Genomic DNA, 23,544 nt, shown 5'->3' with positions numbered 1-23,544 from the left:
TACAGAGCTTCTATATACACAACCATCGGCTTTGCCTTTAACCGAAAATCAACACAATTTGCATGTACTAGAAACTTCGACCCACCGCTGTTGGTTTGCTTGTATAAATAAATAAATATACCAGCAGTTTAATTAACAGCAACAGCGAAAAAATACTGAAAATAGAAAGAAAAAATCAGGTCGGACTCCCCCAGAAATATAAACACAGAGATACACAACGGAAATTAACGAGTGTAGGCGTCGTCCAGCGCAGCGTCAGAGAGCTGCGCAGAGTCGGCTGAATGGAAAGAGAGGAACACAAAAACAATGCCACGAGTTGAACCTGCTGCAGCCGACCGCTTCAGCGTAATAAGCAATATCTCTCGCTTGTTCTGACTCGCTCCATGCCCACTAGATATATATATATCTATAGGAAGCCGCATACACGTCTCGCGCACGCGGAGGCTTTTACGGAACAATCCGAAATGAAAATTCGAGCCGGTGTGTGCGGACTTTGCTCTACAGCAGAAGCCCGGGATATTAGAATTTTTTTCAATCGCCCACGTTTCACTTGATTGATTTTTTCGAAAACAGGCTCTCCTTTTACACTGGCATATAGAGGGAAGCTTTGAATTTTCGCGAATCGAGAATTCTTCAAGCATATAGACGCATTCGAATTTGGCGCCACAAAAAGAGCGCAATTTCAAAAGTCAGCGAACGTCGAGCTTGGCATTTTCCTGGTGGGCGCAAAAAAAAAAAAAAAAAGAAGCAACAGTCGAGAGGAACGTGAGTCATTGCATAAAGGCCAAGCGAACGAATGCCTCAGCGAATCATCGATTCGCAATAGAGCGACAAACTCGAGTCGCACGTAAGGATGCGGTGATGCACGCACTTGACGGCGTTTGATAATGACCTTAGAAATGCGAGCGAGTGAGTAATTCAATGTATTTTTGCCATACCTTATACGTCGGGATGAAGCGAAACATGTAACTATAGCTACACGGATATAACAGGCGCCATCGAATTCACCTACAAATTAAACGCTAATGCAGCGATAAATCTGCCATCCTATTACGGTAACTCGATCCTCTGCCCGTCGTGTTTACAAATCCATATTCCACTGAAATAACGAAAAGCGCAAGAGTAAGTATAATAGCGTAAAATATTAGAAACGAGAAACAAAAGGATTACCGCGTAGCGCAGACGCATACACACACGTACAAAGAAGCGGCGCTGCGCTTGACGTCACGTTGCGCAAGTTTAATACATAGCATGTACGTGCGCAGAACATAAGACACAAGTGTGTCGCCGAGAGAAAAGTGTTTTTCCCAAACGGTTTTTTCTTCAATTTTTTCCTCGCGATGCATGTATTAGCGCAGCAGCTTCTGTTATTCCAAGTCGTATGCGAGTTGGAAGGAAGACGAGAGAGAAAGAGAGACGTCGGACGATGTTTTCGAACGGAAACACACTTGCTGCTGTGGACATCTGCTGAAGGTATGGTCGTGATGAATGGAAAATGTGCGGAGAGTTTTGTAGCATCTGCAACGAGACGAGGAGGAAAAGTTTTACTTCGACAATTTTTAACGAATAAGGATATAATTCGATTTCATAATATTACGTTAGCGCATTAACAAGGCAAGTTGCTCGATAACTAATTCCAGTCTGCGAAAACGATCCATTTCCTACTATACAAAGTCGAACATATCCCAGAAACACGCACTATCTATACATTTATACCATCAACTCTCGAACTTTCCTCGGCTATACTCACTTACTCCTCTTTCGCAACGTATAACTAGCAGCTCATTAATCGGAAAATGAGCCGTTATACTATATCTAGAACTAACTGCAGCTATCGAATATACATTCCATAGTTAGCATCCTCGGATAAGGAAAAGTCGTCAGGTGGAATCCGCCGAACGAAGTGTCTTGGCAACTTCCTATAATAAACACTACTCTCTAAATTCGACGATCTTCGAATCGAATCTTCGAGTTATCCTACGGAGGCGTTGCACATAAAAATCAATCCTAATTCAGCGAATTACGCATGCGGTGCTGGATTAGCTTCGTTCCGAAACTTTGTTCCAAACTTCCTCGAAGTGTCTAATTCGTCGTGTTCTTCCGGAAAACACAGGCTTTTCCTCTCTCAACGCCTCTGACTTCTACCTACACTCGGAGTATGAGCATTTTCTCTGAAAAGCAAGAAAAAAAAAGATTATGCGCGTGACCTAAATTACTCCGTACACAGAGAGCGGCAAAAACTCTTCCGCGACAAGCGGAACGGTAATGCTCCGGTTTTGAAAGCGCGACGATTCGAAAATGACATCCGACACAAACCTCGCGAAAAAATAAAACCGTCCGATCGTCATCGAGTGTTTTTACGTAACTTTAAAAGCCGACAGTGTTACAAGTATTTAGCCCAAATACGAAAAACGAGAGCGTCAGCGCATCATCAGCAGAAAGGCGGAAGCAACCTACAGCTCCAATTCCCGGAAAATCCTCTTCGGCCGAAAAGAGTGCGCGCGGCGGCGAGCGGTGTGTCGACATAACCCCCATAAAAAAAAAAAGAAAGAGAACCTTCGATCGAAACAACGCACTCCTGCAGGCCAAGAAGGTAAAAGAAGAGAAGACAGAGCTGCAGTAGCAGCGGCGGTGTACACACACATATATACACGCCGTACACAAGACCGCAAGAAAAGGAGAGAGAGGAAGGAACGACGACGAGAGAGGTAGGTATAGAGTACACTTACTTGCACACAGTGAGCGGTGGGGCGAGAGCACGCGAAGCGAAACGAAGCGGCGGTGGCACCTCTCTCCTCGATGCCGACGCTCCTCAGTGCGACGCAACGCGCAGGCTCGTCGAGACAGGGGCCGCCGTCGCGCGCTCGTCTTCCGAACGTATATACACACACCTATATAGAGCGACACAATACACACCTAGCCGTCGTCTCCTGTACGCAGGTACAAACAGTGACATCCCCCCCCCCCGCGCGTGTGATATACGATACGGTCCTCCCTGTGTTTACATCCGCGACTGCAGTCGCGGTTCCTTTCCGTCTCACAACGAGCCGTTGCTGTTTACGTGTGTATGTACAGGTATACGCGCGAACGAAGGAATTTTCGAAAGTGAGCGCGAGTTTCGAAAGTCGCCTTTGTGAGAGAGAGAGAGAGAGAATCGATATACACACGGTTGCAGTGCACACGCCTCCGGTGGTACACACAGCGTCTGAATGAAGCGCTGAAGAGGCCGATGTGTTTACAGTCGTCCGCGGAAGAAGAGGAATAGCTATAGTGTGCGGCCGAGAAAAAGGAATCCCGACTGGTACCAGTGCGAGAGAGCGCCAGTAGTAACAGAAAATGGAGGTGCGACAAGGTGGTATTGCGTGATACATTCTCGCAGACACACACACACACACACACCAGCCGTGTCTGTGCATAACCTATATCTAAGCGCAGCGCAACGGTTACGAAATGTAACGCAGATTCGCAGGACAAAGGGTGGATAGAGAGAGAAAGAAGAAAAAGGGGGCTTAGCACGCTGTATATTGGCTGATGAGAAATCGAAGCTGTGGGAGCGCCGCTACAAGCTACACACGCAACTTGGAGGTTAGGAAGGCGGCGCGCGCTCGATCGATACGTGCGGCGCACTGTCGTGTCGCGTGTGCGTATTTACATCGCGCGCGCAGGGCGCGGAGCTGATGCAGCAGCCAGTATATAGTATAGTGGAATATAATTAACGGGTTGGAAGAGAGGGATGCAGTCCGCGACGGCTGCCGCAGCCGATCTTCCGCCCCGCGGATCGGCTTATTATACTTCGAGGACGACCACTGATGCAGCCTGCTGCTCTTCTGCTTTGGCCTTCGGCACTGACGCCGTGTGAAAGAGGTGAATATATTATATCTACGCTTATACATTGCTCTGCTGCGGTCTGCTGTGCGCGCGGTTCTTTTTTCTCTCTTTGCTGCAGCATAACGCTTGGCTGGCGAGGCGGAGCTCGATGAATGGGGACGATCGGTATGCGCGCGCGCGCGCGCGCGATGCGAAATCGGCATGGAATCGGTTGATGATTCTGAAAAAGCTATTGTGAGAGATTCGTTCTATTGTCGGAGTATCGATCGGACGTTTTTCCACGGGGAGTGTATACATACTATGGGGGGCTTTTTCGTGATATTCTACATGCATCGAAAGATCGATCGTGTGTTTGTAAATAAGTAGGTCACGCGTAAATATCTGACTTGGCGTTTTTATAACGCTCGATGCTGAGTAGAAGCGCGTGCCTTTTAGATTCTTTATGTACCGATGACGAGCCGTGCGACGTAATTATTTTAATTTCATTGCGATACTGGAATACCGATTTGCAAACTCAAAGTGCGGAAAAAATTGGTTGAGATGCCGATCTTCGTTATACGCGATCGGTTGTCGTGAATAGTGCCATGTGCTCCTTTATGTCGGTAACAAAAGAAGCGTATCGGTCCCACGCAGTGTAATAATTCTAATAAATCGGTCAAGGATCTGGTCGCGGAGTTCCATTGTTACCCTTGATTTGAACCCATTTTCCAGGCTTTCTAAATGAGTAATGGAAAAATCTATTACATAAACGAGTTTCAATATTAGTAACGAAAAGAAACCGCTTTTTTAATTGACGGCTGTGAGTACCTACTGCCTCGGTATAGCCTTGTAACGGTAATCATTGGCAAAGCAAATAAAATTATATGATTTCTCAACTACTGGCGAGATTTCACAATTATCCATTCAGGAGTTTGCTGAACTGCAAGGTTAAGACGTTGAGACACTATAAACGTTTCTATCTTATGCAAACGCGAGAACTTGACCGTTAGATTCTGAGATAAACCAGATAATCTGCAGATTCGTATGCCAAAAAAATGCGATCCTAGTCAGCTCTGCATCGGGCTCTACATCTCAATGTTAACGAAGAGCGTTCATAAACTATCGCAGATGTCGCGTTCTTTTACATAACTGCCACACGCTGGAATAAAATTGCTCCGCGTATCGTGATCACTGCTGGTGTGTATATGCAAATTTTCGCTACAGCATGTCGCATCCATGAATAGAAATCTCGTTACATAACTTTCCATTACGAAGAGAGGAGAGAATAACAAAGAAAAATGCGTTTTGCAAACATTTTTACGACATTTTCGCATTGTCGACGTCTCTGCAGGAATAATCAGCGCGCACGCGAGCATTTCCCGGCTGCTGTTACGCAAATGGCTGCCCCGAAAAAAGCCAGTCTTTCCGCGAACTAACCCCGTATACAAAGCTATAACTTTCACCGTCTATTTCTTATCGAACTGCATAAATTGTGTACAGAGTCGCTTCCCCCTCGATGATGAAAAAGATCCTCGTGTGAAGACAGCAATTTTTGTTCACAGATAAGAGGTCGAGAAGCAGATCGACGGAGAACATAAAGCCTATAAGGACGAAGCAGCAGCAGCAGCAGCAAAGTCGAGGCGAAGCGAAACGAAGTGAAACAAGGAAGGGAGAGAAAGAGAGAAGGAGGAAAAACAAGGAAGGAAGACGAGCGTAGCGAGCTCTCCTCTCGCGTATTTTTAGCAGTGCGCGCTGCTCTCTCGCAAAAACCGGTTTCGCTCCGACCAACATATAGCTCCGTCTCGCTCTTTCCCACACACGCGCCACTGCTCGAGAGAGAGAGAGATAGAGAGAGAGAAGGGCATCGCAGCTACGAAGCGAAAGATAAGAAGGAAGCAGGAGAGGAGCGAGAACGAAAAAAAAGTCGCGGAATTCCTACATGCGGGCGGGGGAAAAACCGTCTGGGGGGAATTCGACGCGCCTCCTGTCGCGAAAAACCCTAGGAATGCGGAAACCCAGTTGAAAATCAGTGCGACGTTCGTGAAATTCGCGTATACATTCTTGTGTTTGCAACGAAAGTGCGTTCCTCGATCGAAAGGAGAAGAGAGAAAAAATAGCTGGGAAGAAGAGAGCCAGCGAAGAAAGAAGAAGAAGTGTGCCGGGCATGAAGGATGGCCGACAACTCGGCCGCCCGTCCGCAAAGCGTGCGCGGGGTCGTCAACTTCGCCGACCAGCAAGCGGACCCGCGCCGCGGCGAGAGACGCGCTCTCGCGGCCCGTTGCGCCATGTGGGCCCTGTGCCTGGGCGTGCTGGCCTGCGTGCTACAGTCTGCTGCCACCGGGACCCCCACCTGGGCCTACTTTCACAATCCCGACGGTGAGTGAACTCTCCTGATTCTTCTCTCTATGTGTAGTGTGCGTGTGAAATACCTCTGTGTGTGTGTGTGTGTGTGTGTGTTGCTGCTCTCCTCTCCGATGACGATGACGATGACGGCGTTGTTTAATGCTCGTGCGCTCTTTTTTTCTCATACGCCTCGATGTACGTTCATTCGGAGGAGCTTGTCGGCCGTGATGGAACGATCGGTTATTTTGCCGAGGCTATGGGCTATCCATATAACGTTATAGAAGGCTTCTCTGTCAAATTTTTTAGCGAGCCGGAATGTTTTTAATTTTATTTTTTATTGAAGCCACTCTTTCAATCGGGTTTCGCAACTGGAATTAGAAATCTCGATACGCAGACGCTGTACACTGTGTCGCCGTAGTCGAGTACTTTGAAATAGAATTCCGACGATTCCAAACCAATTTTCGCTTCATTCTCGGCTTGCTTTCACTTTGAAAGAGATTTCCATAATGTTATAGCGCGGTCCATTCATCTCGTGCCTCGCTTTGCATAACAACCATGAATTAGAGCCCATTTATTGCGATATCAAAGTTTGAAGTTTCTATTGTTCTTGGTAAAAATGGTGTTTGCGCTGCAGTGTGGCTGAGCGGTTACATAAACATGCAGTTGACTGATTGCGGGCAACCTGCGATTGACGTCGGATTTTCACAAATTTTATGCTTTTGCCGAAAAATTGCGTATGATGTATCGCTTCGTGCTTTGTTGCATCTGTATTTTACGAATGCAAGGCACTTGGCGAGTAAAATACCTCTGCTTCTTACAACATATGTTCAAATTCTTTACGTTAAAATTTGGAAAATACAAGTAGTAACTTTGATTAATATGCATTTTTGAAAATACAGTTTCTTTTCTGCACCTGTAAGCAATACATGCAAACACGGCCAGATTTGTCATCGGTCAAGAGCCACCACGTATCGACTTTATTGGACTAATTTAAACCGCAAAAGCATTTAAAAATTTAATTGTGGCACGACACGCAATCGTATATTGCTTGCGATTACACCAGTTGTGAAAAGAGTATAGTGTGTACGATTCTCGTTATTTCGTTAAATCAATACTTTGGGTAACACGAGAACTTGACAAACCGTGTATCAAATGTTTGATACTATTAATTGAGTAATCGACTTCGTTGATGAAATAGAAGCTTATAGAAGAAGAAATTACAGTGAAAGTATCACCTCACGCCATCTATTTGGTAAAACGAATAGCCAATCAGAGGACGAATAGAACGATTACCACGAATCCGTGTGTTACTCAGCTGCGACCTTCCAAATCTACTCTATGCAATACATAAAAAAAAAGTAATTACTTCCCGATCCGTGCAACACATCGACACTTTGCGCCCAGTCGAGCAGTCCATTTATTTTTACGAGCAAACGTTTCGGCAGCAGCCAACCGCGTAAAAGTTGCAAGCTGTTACACCGCCTCCTCGAGGGACCGTCGCGTTCATTTTCATCCCATCTTCTTTTTTCTCCTTCGTCATTTTCGTGCGCGCATCGCAGGTCGTGCTTCGTCCTCGAGCGTTTAATCAGCGCGATTCGTCGCTGTCGAGTGGCGGGCAAAATGAATTACACCGTGTGTCTGGCTTTTCTCTCCGTCTGTTGGATTTCCACGTTAGCTTTCGCATGAAATTAGTATATGCATTCGAGAAAAGCTCCGAGCTTATTTTCACGTAAAAATCTTCTCTCGCACAGCTGCAATGAAAATCATCGCGCAAAACCGGGCTGTTGAATAATTCGATGCAAAAATAAACCGTCGCTAATGGCGCGCATACATTTCTCATAATCGAACGTCAGCAGAGATGTAAACACGTGGGCGTTTTAATTGATTGTTAGAAGCCTGCATCGCGCACACACGTGAACGCGGAGCCGCAGCATTTGGTTCTCTTTTCAGTCGCCCTCAAAGAGATTACACAGCTCATTAGATCGACGTGCGGCTTTTGCTGGTGTGCATGTGTGTAATCGACGCGCTTTCTTTGTCGCTATTCATTAACCCGGCTGCAAAAGCTCCGTCAAAGCTTAATTGGACGTCGATTAATTCGATGCTATGCGCGAAAAGGGGGGAGACAAAAAACTCGTCTGGTGGGAAAAAGCGCGGATGCTTCCGTTCTCGTTTCCTGTATAAAGCAGATATTTTTTATTCGAAGCTGCAGACACGCGGTTTCGGCCGAGATAAGGGAAATTTCGCGCGCGAAAAAGGCGAGAGGGCACACATAGAGCGCGATATTTACATTTGTTCCGCACCAGTCTGGAGTTAGCACCGCGTCGCGCTTAAATCACCCGCGTGCGGGATAAGAATAATTAATTTAGGAAAGCCCGCCTCGCGCGCGCACGTGTTTTACATGCGAGAAATGCTCGTGTGTTTTAATTAACGTTTCATATAAAGGAAGATGCACGACATCAGCGAGTCAAAGTAAAATACGCGCGCACGCTCGAGGCCTTTTTTGGATTAGTTTGAGAGAACACGTTACCCCATATCATAGTGTGCTTATTTCGGGTACACGCTTCGAAGTGCCCTTCAGACGCGCAACAAGTAGCGATAGAAACGTAGAGACGTAACGAACGCATAACTTCCGAAAACAGGGCTTAAAATTATATTCAGGATTTATTTCCTCCTCGCGGAGTGTATAAGAGAGGTGTTCGTTTATACAAAGCGCAAAACCTTTACTTTTTGAGTTCTATACAGAGAGACTCGGTAGTCTGGCTATACTAATTGAACTGGAACAGCTCGACTCCCTGCCATTAGCAGAACTCCTGCATGCAGTAAAATCCCTCGTCCGAGGAGCTTTTCTCCCCCTGATAGCATCAAACTCTCTCCTCTCTTTTTCCCACGCCTTATATGCATCTCTCCGAGTTTCAAGCTTCGTCTCACTCTCAAGCGTCATTAGGCAACAGCTTAGAGGAACTTTTAATTAAGTCTCGAACCCTTGACCATCGTCAATATACTCGTCGGGGGCGCATGGAAATGCGAGAGCTCTTCCGCTGCGGCAATTTGTCTCGGGGCAAATTAGCCTCTGCGCGTTGGCGATTTTTCTTTTCATATGTATATACGTCTTCTTGAGGAAGAGGGAGAGAAATGCCAAGCGCTTTGTTTTCCCGAGTAATTTTCCGGCGTCGTTCCCGCTGCTCTGGCTTTGACTTATATACGCGGAATTTTCCTCTGGAAAATATTGGTTCAGACTATTAGGAAGTCGGATATAGATGAGATGAATTAAATGAATTCCTACAGCGTTACGATACTCTATAGATTCACACTAGCAAGAGACGACGACGAAAATGGCATTTCGTTACAGAGCCAGCGTATCGTAGCTTCCGCCGTTCCTCCTCTTCTCTTTTTCCCCCTTTTCTTCGTTCCGCGCGACTCTATTCTCTCTCTCTCTCTCTCTCTCTCTCTCTCTCTTTCTCCTACTGCGATGCCATCAGCAGTTCTTCTCTCTCCCGAGATGCTTTTTCCCGCCCGGCCCGTTATGCGCCGGCGAGGATAACAGTATATAGCTCCTGCGCGCACAAGGCGTATTATACACCTGCGCGCCGATCAGCGCGATGTCGTGAGTCGCTATGGCTTTCGCTTCTCTCGAGGATGTGTAATAAAATCGACCCCGAATTGGATATCTCGTGGGCGCTAGTCGATTAAATCCGAGGATGATTACTATAACGACGCTTACTTTGCGTGGGTGAAACGAACGCGTTATTGTTATAAAAATTATCGCTCGCCTATGATAATAATAATATAAGGCGCGGCCGAAATCGCCCTCGTCATGCTTACACATTGACGTTGTGAGCTATCTTATTTTAGCTCTCGGCTTTTTCGCTCCAAATTGCGCTTCTTCGCAGGGTATTAGAGTCTCTGCGCTACGCTGAACTTCCGCTGTTAAAGACCTGGATGATGCTCCTGATGTATTGCGTTATTATACGCGGACTTTTCTCTCTACCTTCGGTGCATTTTGCTTTGACGCGCGACGCGCGAGGTAAACTGGTAAATGTTCCTGAGTGCAGCAGGTCGTCGGAATTGTTTTAACGGCGCGTAATAATGTGCCTTGGATTTTTCGCTTAATTGACTCTATCTCGCTTTATCATTATATTCCTGATTTTTAGCGTCGACGTTAATGGCGGCCGTGTATTGATGAAAAAGGAGGGACGATATTCGATCGCGTATTACGGGAGACGTTTACGCGCCTCTCGTGATTTACAAGCGAGTTTATTACTCATCGTATCGGAATTTTCTCAAAAGCACGATACATATACACATAAATAATATCTCAAAATCTGAGAATAATCAATGCGTCGTCGACCTACAAAGCCGGTTAAAAATCAATTAAGCGATCGTCCGCGCGAGGCCTGACGTAGCCGTGAAAACGAGGACAAAGCACCTGTTGAGATAATAAGAAAGCGAGTTTAACGCCCGCAGCGGTTATATTCTGCAACGCGACTTTCGTAATACTCTCCGCACATGCACGTGTGCGGCTCTCTCTCTCCCCCGGGATTACTTACACTCTATATACGCTGTCTATAAGAGCAGCGCAGACTCGATACTCTCCGGTGCGTATATCTATATATAGTAATACACATTTTCAGCTCTGCCGTCTGCGTTAGTAGTCTGCGAAAAATTGCTGAAACGCGAGAGCTAATCAACGCGAGTGGGATATGAAAAAGTAATAATTTCGTAATAACCGCCACGGGATATAATTGCCGGGACTGTTTATTTAGAAGACACCCTGTATAAACGGCGCCGCGGAAAGCGAGTACCGCTATACACGCCGGCCGCGGAGCAGCAGCAGCAGCAGCGCCGGCGAAACGAGTGCAACGGCCTCTGCACGCGCGCCTCTATAATATATATGTACATACATACCTGTGGACGAGAGTTCGGCGAGTTTTATACAAGTTTCTCCGAGTGACTGTCTTTTATTTTCGCGACTTGAATACTGACGTCGATTTTACGAAAGTTTTATGATAACCGAAACTTTTGACGGACAGTCAGTGACGAAACAATGCAGCAACTATTTAATCTCTGATGGGCTACGTAAATTTTTCAAATATTTTTGCTTCCTCCCACGACTTGGCGAACTTGTATAATCCAACTTTCGTTTTTAATCCTCGGGCTTTATTCGTCCTTTTCCACCACCTACTCCTCGGTCTCTCGTTCGAAAGCTCGACTGCTCGACTGACTATAACTCCCCGACTGTCCGTTTTCCAACACGCGAATGTAACTCGCTGCACACACAATGGAATCTTTGAACTCGCCGTTAATTAATTTCCGTGGTCTATAAACGCTCTTAAATCTCATTTTTGCGCAGTCACCTGCGAGAAATTCGTAATCTCGCGCTCTGGTTAGCCAATTTTATCGGGATCCTTCGCTTCAGGCACTCGTAACGCGATTCACGTGTATATACTAGAGAATCTCGTCTTCGTCTTACGGTTATAGGCCAGATCCGCTAATTAATCAACGCATCGATCCCATCCGGCAAATTGCGCGATCGTATATATATATAGCAGCATCGATGGAAACGGTATCGTTTATGTAAAACCGTATAACTCTCGGTTACGACTCTCATCAATCGCGCATCAGAGCTGGCTGAATGAAAAAAAAAATTAATGGGCGTGCATCATGGGGTTATAAAAATCCACTGTATACTACTCTCTCTGCTCCCTCGAGCGAGCGCTAATTAAAATCATTATTTTTCCATCCGACTGCCCCCGATCTTTCCTCGCAGATTAATGGAAATAGGGATCCGCGCACCCGCACATTTTTTCAATTATAACCGATGCGTATCTCCTGACGAAATTTCGAATCTCCTGCAAAACGATTTCCATCGCGACCTTCCAGCCGTTTGACGTAGCGTATTAGTTTCTTTCTCTTATCGTCTTATCGTGCATGTGTGTGTGTGTGTGTGTGTGTGTGTGTGTCATATCGGACACAGAGAGGAAGTATTATTACTATCTCTATATAAAAATAGCGGATTTTATCTCGGGATTCCCTGCGTTCACGTAACTCATGTAACATATTGCGCTGGAAAATCGAAGCTCGAGCTGATACGTGAGAATTTACGTTTCTTCTTAATCTAATTGAGCAATACGTCATCGCTGCAGAGCATCGTTTATTTAATGTGGATAAATATCGATGATATTATAATTAAACCCAGCGATCACACAATTCCTCCGAGTATTTAAACAGTCGACGCGCAGCAGCTGGAATTAGCGGACGATCGATTAACTTGCCGTAGTCCCCGCGGAGAACATCGTTTACCCTCCTCTACGAACACTTCGTGGAAATCGACCTAACGCTCGAGAATAACTGTTTCGGAATAAAAAAAACACTTCGTAAAATCGTCGCGTGCAGCTCTCACCTGTTGTTTGGTGACACGTTAATTTACCTTCTTTCTTCTCCTACCGAGAGAGCCGTATGCTCGCGTACGTTTCCCACATTAACCGCTGACAATGAATATACACCTCTAATTATAAAGGTCAAGCATAGAGCTAACGCGCGTTTGTTTGAGCCCCGGCACTAAACACGACTTGGCGTAGGTGTGCAATGCAAGCAAGCCCTTATACCGTTATGACCCGAAATGTTTACGAATGTAAATCACGAATGCAAATAATAGCCTACTTTCGTTTCGTCGCGCGACGTGTTTGTAAAACGTTTGAAGTATCACGGTAAAACTTGTTAATTGCGTGGTTTCTGAATGAAAAATTTATACCAGAATCGCGTGCACTGTTCAAAGCAAAAGGATACTTTTACATAGCGCGAAAAACTTCACTCAGGCACTTCCGGTATACCCCCTTAATTTCGATCCGAGAGAAGCCCCTTACAGGGATTACTTACCTTCGGGCACGGATGACTCAGCCGGTATATAAGCAGCAGCAATTCACGCGCGCTTCGAACTCTAATCCCGCGCCGCGAGTCTGACCTTTGGCGCCCAACGAATCCATCCGCCTTCGCGCAATTAGACGGCCGCAGATAGAGAGAGAGAGAGAGAGAGAGAGAGAGAGAGAGAGAGAGAGAGAGAGAGAGAGAGAGAGAGAGAGAGAGAGAGAGAGAGATGTAGGGGGCTGTAGAGAGCATCCCCCTATATCTGCGCACGTCCGTGCAATTACAGATGCGCTCGGGCGCCAAAGACGCGGTAATGACCTCGGGGAGCCGAAGCCGAGAGGAAGTTATACGAGTAGACGAGCCGGTATCCCACGGGTCGGTGTGTGCAGTGTGTGTGTGTGTGTGTGTGTGTGTGTGGATATAGATATAGCGTGTATACGAGAGACTCTTAATTTTCAGTCTTCCCGCTCGTTTTTCTCGCTCCCTCTCTCGCATCCTTATCTAGTTCTCTGCACTTTTTTTGCGACTTTACCTACAGACTTTCTTCACGGTTAGTGCCTAAATTCGTCTTTCGTCAATTCTTGAAATATCGTAAAATAGCACAATGAAAACAGCATAGCAGCATATCGCTCGTTTCGTAAGCCAATAACAAAGAGCATAGGTCAGTACACGATACACACGCAGCAACAGCAGCAGTAAACGTTCATCAAAATTAGGATTCCGCAATAACGGAACAGGCCGTTACAAAGCCAAAGCATCATTCATCAAAGCTGGATAGCCGAAACGCGCAGAATAAGCCTTCTCCTCCCGCGTGTTTCTGCAGCTATAGACTCTGGCAAATTATCGGTCTCGCTCTCCTTATGTATATACCTATATATACATAGCTACGCTGTAGACTCTTTCTATCTATCTTTCTCTCTCCCTCCCTCTCTCTCTCTCTCTCTCTCTCTCACGCTCTTTTCTCTTCGTTTAATTCAATTCGCTCGTGAGAAAGAAGCGGCCGGCGTTGCCGCAGTTTCTCTTTCTGTCGGCCCGACGGGACATGCCGCGCTGCTGCTGATGCATATATACTATGCAGTCTAAGCGATTTTCTCAGGCGCCAAGAGGTGTGTTGCTTTATCTCTTTCGCGTCTGTATCCTACATACGAATGCTTTGAACGATTGAAACGTTAACGAGGGATTTTAATTCGTATCTTAAATTTTATTGAATTGTGTGTGTGTGTGTGTGTGTGTAAAAGTCACAGATCGACCATAGCCCAACAGTTCTATGAACACAAATCCTTTACATACAGGAGGCGAATACAGGCACGACTATATATACATTATGAAAGAACTGCCGCCGATATACAGAGTGGGAGAGTTGCGTGTATAGCTATACACTCGTAGTAATTAAAGGCTGCTCTCTCTCTCTCTCTCTCTCTCTCTCTCTCTCGCACGCGCGCGAGTAATATACTCGAGAGTCAGCGGAGCTTGTATAATAAAGAGCTTTAGTGCCGCACCGTTAAATTTCTATTGGACACGGCTTTTCGAAATCAGTATACAGAGTATGTATTTTTCTGTGCCGCGCGCGCGTCGACGACGAGACTTTTTGAATGTGTATCGATACTATATAGCTCTCTTTCGCTACGATTGCGCCGATTCGCTTTTCTTGTATATTCGCGCGAACGATATGAGATTTCGCGTGATGTACTTTTCTGTTTATAATTATACAGAATGTTTATTCATATACATATACGGATGGTTCCACGCAAAGTACACAATCGCGTAATCTCACGCCCCCTCGACATTCATTCAACTCGATGATCGATTCGCCATATAAGCACATACGAATAGCGATCAACGCTATTATACACACGCCCGACTACAGATTAAATTACGCGTGAAAGCGTGATTTCCTCGCTTGAAATCCATCTCATCCATACTGTAGGTATATACACCGAATACACACAGCTTAAACCGTTGTGTATGCAGCCAAACGTACACGTGTATAATACACGCTTTATATCCTCAAAGAGCCTAATTACACCCCACCCACGCACATGCGCTATTTATGTAATTTCGGAATTTCTCGCGTGTAGCCGAGGATAACCAAGCGCTGCTCTCTCTCTCTCTCTCTCTCTCTCTCTCTCTCTCTCTCTCTCTGTCATTATCTCAACTTTTGCAACGCACTTGAGACCGCCGCCGCGAGAGAGTGTAGTGAGTCTGTGATGCAACGCGAGTGTGTGCTGCTGGCCTTCAAGTCCATTGCGAGAGAGAGAGAGAGAGAGAGAGAGAGAGTTTGTGCGCGTTCTTTGAACCTTGATTGCTGTTTGTTTTTGTCGAGTGTTGGTATGCAGTGGGATTGTGCGATTTGAAAAATTTCGTGGTTTATTTTTGACGCTTTATAACAAATTGACGAACAATCAAATCTTGCCAATATCAGTCATACACGCAGGGCTGAACCACTGCACTATTGTCCTCATCTCTCAACAATGCAGAATCGGCCAAGCGCCATACCGTGGATTTCCCAAATGACGAATAAACAGCAACAACAGCGCGTAACCGACTAACGAGAGGGAGAGACTCTCTCTCTCTCTCTTTCTCTCGCATATAGCCAACAAACAGCCCGGCGCGAAACTCCCAAGTAAACACGCAGTCCCGCTCTCGGCTACTCCTTTATCGGCGCAACCTCGACGAAGCTCGAATTTCGCAACAACAGTAGCTCACGGCTATACATCAGCCGCTGCCGCCGCACCCGCACACGCACGTGTATACGTGTGCGGGAGTGAGAGAGAACTTCCGGCGACGCTCGCCACCCGGAACACACTACTCTTGCTCTGTCTCCGCAGCTCCGAGTGTTGTATGTGTTAGACTGTGCAGTCGGGCTGCTTTATTCTGCGTGTACCTGCTGCAGGTAAAGTTGACGCTCGACTGTTCTTGTTCGGGATGATGTTTGGAAATTTATCGAGATTTTCTTTGTAGTATCACAGATCTACTGGAATAGCTGCAAAGTTTGGTCTTTTTAATGAGCTTTACTCTCGATACTGTTCGAGTTAAAAAACTATTCGCTTACAAATTTAATTTCACAGATATGCAGTTAAAATCCTTTTCAGTTTAATTATTCCCTTAATGCAAAATCAGGTTCACTCGGCAAAGCGCAAATTTTCAAATTCTACTGGAACGCATTTCAGGGCTAATTCATGTAGAATCACAGCAAATGAAAGGAATTCACTGGGCAGAAATACATTCATCAGTTCGAAGTAGCCACGATCCCCTAACGAATTAACAAAATTTATTCAAACGAAATGAATTCGATTGCGCATATCATCAGCATTCCTATCATAAACCTGCGTGTTATATTCGACCTAATAAAATATGCTGCGTCAAAGGTACACACTTTGACGTCAGAAATAGATCGCGCGCGCGCAGTTCGCACAGACTGATGCGCATTTTCAGCGTATATGTATCCTCAATTGTAAACTCCTACATTGGACTTCCATTGAATTAATCCATGTCAGCCGCGTGGGTGCGCGGCGGGAGGAAAAAAGTTAGCCAATAGCTCTCTCTCTCTCTCTCTCTCTCTCGCACGCGTTCGTTCGAAAATATAGAACCTACCCCTGCGAAAATGCAACCTATTTATCGCACATGACGTGACTTTTTATACCTTTTTAAAGTATTTGAATTTCATTTTAGAAAAGAAAGAATTTCGTTCTGATGAAAATACCTCACCCAAAACGAAAACGCTTCAACAGCCGCGTAAAATCAATTTTCATTCAGCCCAGGAATAAATCGAGATAAGACACACCCTCCCCCCTGCAGCTGCTCCCATTCGATTCAATTTTCCGGGAAGTTTAAAGGTCGCCGGTGTCATTTTTCACCAATTCACGCGGATTAACTTGCCATCACACGTGTGCATGTGTATGTGTGCCGCAGTAGCATTCCCATACGGGACAGGCTTTTTCACTTGGGCTGTTCCCCTCGATCCGCGTGTGCCATCCTTCTTTTTCCGATGCCCATTATGCGGGGACGACTCGAAAGCCGACGCGCGCGACTGTCCTCTGCTTATCATCGCCAATGCCGCCGGAGTATACGCAACAGGTCATTCATCATCGCGCCGCTTTCTTTTTTTCTACACTTTCCACGCACGAGGGATAATTGTGCGTATGCGTATATTTTTCTGATATCGGCTATGGTATGACAATTTTTTTTTTTTTTTTTTTTTTTCGATTTATCGTTATAGACGTTGATTGACAGAGCGAAATCTGCGCGGGCTTTTATGTGTGAGCAGGGCGGCAAAAATCGTTATATTTAAATTCCGTTTGACACAATGCGCGATTTTCCGACTGATAAATTTGAATGGCCCGCGCGATTCGCCGAAACAACGAGTAAGCGCATAGCCGCAGGAAAATATAATGCGTCAGGCTTCATTCTCCGCGGTTCCGATAATCGTCGGGTCGATCTGCGCGCTTGGAATACGGAATGTGCCGCTGCAGCGTAGGAGGAGGAGTTACATGTATTCCAGGAGGAAAAGAGTATTCGTAGTACATATGGCGCGTGCGAAATAACTCTTGTAACTCTCGGGAATATTATATGTTGAAATTGGGGCTGTTTCAGCGCGAAAAACTTTCTATATGCGGAATATGCAGTTCCGCGTATTTCACCGACGAGTCTTCTTACCGCGATATTTCACACCGATACGGAATCGAACGATATTTCTCGATGCAAAAGCCTCACGAATCGATTTTCCTCGTAAAAAGCTAGCCGCGCGTGATTTACAATTCGTTTCCTCGCGCGCATAAAACGAGAACGATATATAGCGCCCAAATCAATTATTCCATGTTTATCCTTCCCGCTCGCGATAAGCGCACGAGACCGACGTGCGCTTTTTCAGATAAGGAAACCGGGCCGATATATTAATCTCACGGCGACGCGTTTCGCACGCACAATGGTTATATACAAGGGAGCCGTGCGCGCGATGCGTGGAGAACGGAGTATAGAGGTATAGTGGGCTACGAGATAAGCGGATAATAAAAAGCCGGTGTAGAGAACAAAAGAGAGAGAACTGCGAGATAGAGGGGGTTATGCGCATTGCGATTCCGAGGGCGACCTGGACGATATCGCTGGCTGTATGTGTGTGGGTACGTGTGCGGTGCGCGATAACGCGATTTCGCATGGAAGTCTATTTGTGTGGATAGGAGCTTCATTTTTTTGGTGTATGCATGGTGCTGTGGAGGTATTTCGGGTATAGGGTGCACGTTTTCATAGAGGTACACCTAATAATACCGAACTAATTCAAACCCCTCCCCCGACCCCTATAAGCCGATCCAAAGTGCTCGAGAAGTCGACAGGCTACACAAAAGGATTATTTCGTTCGAATCGCATCGTCGAAGGTGTACACGTGTAAACAGGCCGCGTATAAACAAGCGCGTGCAAGAGGTCTCTACGCCAACGCACTCGAGGGGCTACGCCCACGCGAAATGCTTGCTTCGATTCTGACGCCGCCCGCGTATGCACGGCTTCGATCACTTTTGCGCTCTCTAGTCCTATGCGCGAGAAAAACTTTAAAGATTTGTTATTGTTTATTAATTCATCGGTTAAACTCAACCTGTACAAAAATTAGAAAACATACTAACGAGAGTTACTATCGTACTATATAGGAACGAGCGTTCGCTTCGAGGAAAAGAGCCCCACGTAAATGTACCCAGTGCAACCCACGCTGTATAACGTATAAATCGTTCCACCAAATTTCACAGAAGCAATAAAAAAAAAAACAACGTGCGTATGTAGAGCAACAGTGCAGAGTACGTTTAGCTTTGCAGCTAAAATTGGCAACGCACGAGCACACGCACTCAGGTCAACTGCGAAAGCCATTGATTCGAGTTTCGGCCTCTGCAATCCGACTGAATGGACAACTAATATCTATCGCGCAGACGAAAAAAAAACGAGATAGCCAACTGTACAAAAATGGAATCACGCATCGTCGGCCATAGATAGTACCCGGGCGTGTTCGATTCGTTTCACCTGTTCGTGCGTCGGGAGTTATCATCGCGCGGCCATCAGCGAGAGTTTCCCTAAATATACCTGAAAAAAAAGTCGGCCGGAGAAACAGCTACTTCTTGTATTGCACCGCTTTATGCTTCGGACTCGAAGCGTGAAAGTGTATTTGCACGGCGTGTATATGCGATGGATTGATGAATTACGGCTGTTATTACGAGCTTATCTTCTCACGATAATGAGGCTTTAATTGCGGGTGTGCGGGTGTGTGTGTGTGTGTGCAACTACTGGATTTCGTAAAAATTTATCAAGGAGTTGCGCGAATCTGCTTTTTATACATGTATACTCGGGCGCTGATCGATTCGATCGATTATCCGAGCGCATCGATGCGCTATAATTTACCGTCGTCGTTTCGCGTGCGATTAAATTATTCGATTTCGGCTAATTTATCCGAAAGCCGTGTGTGTATTTCGGGCGTTCTCAGCCCCGCGGTAATTTCGGAATAATATATAGGTGATCCGACTGGAACAATTCAGAATTCAGAGAGTGTACAGTACCTAGTGCCTAATCTCGTTAGCCGTATGCTCATAACTTCTCTCGTGACACCATTCCTTCGAGCATACACAATAAGAGCCACCGGAGCGAGCGATGAAAAAAATTTCACCCAATTCAGGCCACTCTATAACCTCCTCTTCTTCTCCCCGTGAGCGTCAACATATTTCTCTCTCTCTCTCTCTCTCTCTCTCTTTCAACCTGCGGTGGCATAATCTCTTCTCTCGCGCTCACGTGTTATGTATATGCGCCGCTTGCGTAGCAGCCCACGTGTGTTTACGCGCGCTCGCGCTAAAAACGCAGGCGACGCTTACATGCAGGCACCTACGTCACGGGGCTTTAATGACATAATAGCGGGAGTATAAGCGCGGAAGACGCGAAAATAAGAGGGAGAGAGAGAGAGAGAGAGAGAGAGAGAGAGAGACAGGTGTGGGTGGATGGGAAAAGATTCGGACGGCGTGACTCTTGTGCGGAATGCTGAGCTTTCTGGGTTGGTCTTTTGATTCTGTGGTATCTGCATGCGTTAAGGAGTTGAATTACATTTTCCGGATATTTTGGTGCAGTAATAGCGCGAATGAATTTCGATTGGCTCAAGTGTCAGTGTTACGCTGAATCGCTTGTAATTTGATCTAGGGTTTAGAGGGCATGACTTACAGCTTCCAACCAAAAATAACCGTGCTTCACTGTACGGCAATTACTAATAAGATCTACAAATGATTGATGATTGATCCATTACTATACATATAGGCAATTAACGAACGATCGCTACTCGCTTCATTTATAATAAAACTCTGCTCAACTTTCCTCGAGCTTCACTCGATCGAGTAAACAAAATCCCAAAGAGGGCTGCACACCTCACAAGTAGCTTCCTCGTAATACCCAAGCTCAAACTCAACTCTCCCGCCGTATATAACACTATATAGGCACTTATCCACGTCCGAAAGACAAAGAAAGAAGGCGCGCGCCACGGCGAGTGCACATCTGGGTCACGCAGCTCGCGATGCCAACCGTCGCTCCGACGCGAGCTATATGGTGTTCCTATAGCTATATAGCCTGATGCGAAGCGGGAATTCCCCTTGGTATGCTGTATAGGCTCTCGGAATTTCCAAAATGCATAATCATAATTTAATCATATTTTCAGCCACGCGTGTGTATAAAATTTTGAAAACCGCATCGTTTCTATACTGGTGATGGTAAGGTTGTTATAGCTTTTTTCGCTTCGGGATGTAAACGCGCTGTAAAAAAATGGATACACGCGGTCGATCGCGTACGCATACAGCCCTGCGCACCGTAGAGCGCAAAAATGAGCGGTTGATTTGCATATAAAGTGCTTTTATAAATTATGCGGCGATGCGTGGACCTTATGCACGAAGTACACGCGATTCGCGCCGAGGAATAAAATAATACACCTCGCGAACTATACACTATATGTAGGTTATACGTGTGCATACGGGCACTTTACCGCGGGTACCCGACATGCTCGCGAATTTTAAAACTCGGACAGACGAACGCAAACTCGTATCTTTTTTCATGGCCAGGCACTACTGTGCGCGCAAACAGACAGTAAAACGGGTTATATACCTGCTAACCAAAATATTTTAACAGCAACGCTAGACACACACACACACACATTCCCCTTTCTCATCCTTCCTTCTCCGCAAATCACAATTAGCGAAGAAAAAGAGGAGCTGACGCGGCTTATATCGCTGTCTCGCGCACTCGCGACTGTGAAATGGGTTAACGCGCGGCGACATTCTCACGGTTACGTTACGTGTAGATATACGATAATTCCTGATGGACATCCGCTTCCTCGTATTTATTTATTTATTTATTTATTTATTGGTATTGAATGGGCCGAAGCCCTTTACAAGGAATTTTTACCATAAAATAACGATAATTAACGAGAATATATAAGAAGTTGAAGTCAAAAACAATAAACAAAGCTTTTCAATTTTGACTTAAATTCCGGCAGTGCGCGGAGATCTCGGTGACACTCCGCGGAAGGGTGTTCCACGACCTTCTCAATCTATTAACGGTAGAGAAGAATACAAAATTAGACGTATTGTGGATTTTTTTTATAGAATCTGATTAAAACCGTCCTTTCGCTATATAGAGACGTTTTTACAATGGGTATTAGATTATGACAATGCAACTGGTATGGTTATAGCTTGATTGGCCGTCATCGGATGGTTAAGCGATGCTTCTGATGATATCAAATCGTTTTTCAAGAATTTTGCAATTGGAACACGGGATTTCGCAACGTTGCACAAAGCTTGGAGATTGCCCAGGAGAATATAAAGATTCACGAATTGATGTAGCTTTTCAACGCTGAGTACACTTTTTAATTGGGAGATGCAAAAAAGTATAAGCAATTTTCGAATATACAAACCTCGCATCAAGTTTCATCTCTCGATGAAATATCGTTTCGTTGCTATATAAAAGAAATCAAAAGAAAAAAGCATCGAGATATACGAAATTAAATATTCCGTCGCCGGCCGCATAGCTGCGAAAAAACACGAGACTTTATCCAGGCAATTTCACGCAGAGGAAAAGGTATTCTGTTTCCACCCCCATCGAAACCACATAAATTGACTCTCGATCGACTGGGGGAGAGAGAGAGAGAGAGAGAGAAAAACAAAGAGTGCGCTTCCGCATATAGCGCTTTCTAAAAATCGATAACCCGCCGCGAGAGTAATTGAAAATAAAGGAGCAGCGCACTCTTACTCTCCTTTGAATATCGAACGACTGAGCAAAAAAAGAGAAGAAAAAACGCTTTATGGAAGGTTGCCCTTTGTTGCAGCTATCGCTTTTTAAGAAATTACTTGCGCTCTCTCTCTCTCTCTAATTGCCTGAATGCCGTCGGAACTTGGACGATGTCGGCTGCGTGTACGTAGCTATTCTTTGCTTCTGCATCGTTGGGATGTTTTGGTGAATTTGTTTTCAACGACACTGTTAATTGATTAGTGGATTTATCGCTTTCATTCGATAGGATTGAATCGTTCGTTTATAGTATACATTTGTTACAAGTATATCCATTTTTTTTTTGTCTCAAGACACGGCGATTCCAAATCAGTGTCGAGATTCACCTCCAGCAATTACATCACGCGTAAAAATAAATTCCAATAAACGCTGTTTGAATTAAGCGTTCGTGACAATGAAATCGGCGTCGTTGCCGTAAGGAAGTCGAACGCAATCACGCGCATTAGGGTCACTCGTCCAACCCTCCCATATACCCAATTTGCCGCTCGTTGCCTGCTCTCCCGTGTGTATACATATAGCGCACGCTCGAATTGTTTTTATCGCTCAAAACGATCGATGCATTCGAAATTCGAGAAGATAATAATAACACCCACGGGGGATTTGTGGCCGATAAAATAATCGAATTTATGAAAAGGTCAGATCTCGCACAGATATACACATCGAAATTATTATATCTCTCAACGTTCGATCTATATATGTATACGTATTTCTCTTTTCGCTGCGTGTGTGTGTGTGTGTCGTTGCAACAATAAAATCAAAGAGAGAGAGAGAGAGAGAGAGAGTACATAACGCGCAGTTCCATCACCATAAATCAATCATCAAAAATCCAACGTCGCAGCTCCTCCTGCTCACACACACACACGCGCACAACCAATGTGTAATAAGCTCCTTCGTCGTCTCCGCTCCCTATATTAGAATCGACCTCATAAACTATATACACGTCGAGTCCCACATAAAAAATTCCGTCGATGCATTATAAACCACAAAGAAGGGGGAGATAGAGAGATAGAGAGCTATTGAGAGGCGTAGAATAAGTGACACGCGTCATCGCCGAGACGCGATATAAGGGCACGTCGCATCTGCGGCAGCTCGAAAAACAAGCGTTTGCGGCTGATCTAAAGTTAAGCTCAACACGCCGATCGTAAATCATTCAGACCGAGTGAATTTCGGAGGATCAGCTGCGAATGCGCTGCTATAGACTGGCTTGCGGTTTTGCGCAGAGTCCATGACGCGTTTACGGTGTGC

General features: G+C 45.5%; 1 protein-coding gene and 1 long non-coding RNA gene across 3 annotated transcripts in view; one reads left to right on the top strand and one right to left on the bottom strand.

The window, feature by feature from the left end:
- Nucleotides 1–385: 385 nt before the first annotated feature.
- Nucleotides 386–2,841, bottom strand: LOC103317409. 2 transcript variants are annotated; one of them, XR_004344778.1, is made up of 4 exons: nucleotides 2,730–2,841; nucleotides 1,598–2,171; nucleotides 1,171–1,518; nucleotides 386–1,099 (listed from the first exon to the last, which is right to left on the bottom strand). It is a non-coding gene; the product is annotated as an uncharacterized LOC103317409 (long non-coding RNA). The 2 variants fall into 2 exon arrangements; XR_004227153.1 differs by lacking the exon at nucleotides 2,730–2,841 and adding an exon at nucleotides 2,317–2,523.
- Nucleotides 2,749–23,544, top strand: part of LOC100121965 — a 33,083-nt gene continuing 12,287 nt past the window's right edge. The window contains exons 1-2 of the mRNA XM_001605516.6: nucleotides 2,749–3,864; nucleotides 5,370–6,183. Coding sequence (XP_001605566.1) covers nucleotides 5,979–6,183 — 205 coding nt within the window. The 5' untranslated portion in view covers nucleotides 2,749–3,864; nucleotides 5,370–5,978. The remainder of the gene's footprint in view (nucleotides 3,865–5,369; nucleotides 6,184–23,544) is intronic.

Source organism: Nasonia vitripennis, chromosome 3, assembly GCF_009193385.2.
Source record: "Nasonia vitripennis strain AsymCx chromosome 3, Nvit_psr_1.1, whole genome shotgun sequence".
In the NCBI taxonomy this organism is placed as follows: Eukaryota; Metazoa; Arthropoda; class Insecta; order Hymenoptera; family Pteromalidae; genus Nasonia; species Nasonia vitripennis.
The sequence above is the reverse complement of the archived record's forward strand: the minus strand, read 5'-3'. Positions and strand labels throughout refer to the sequence as shown.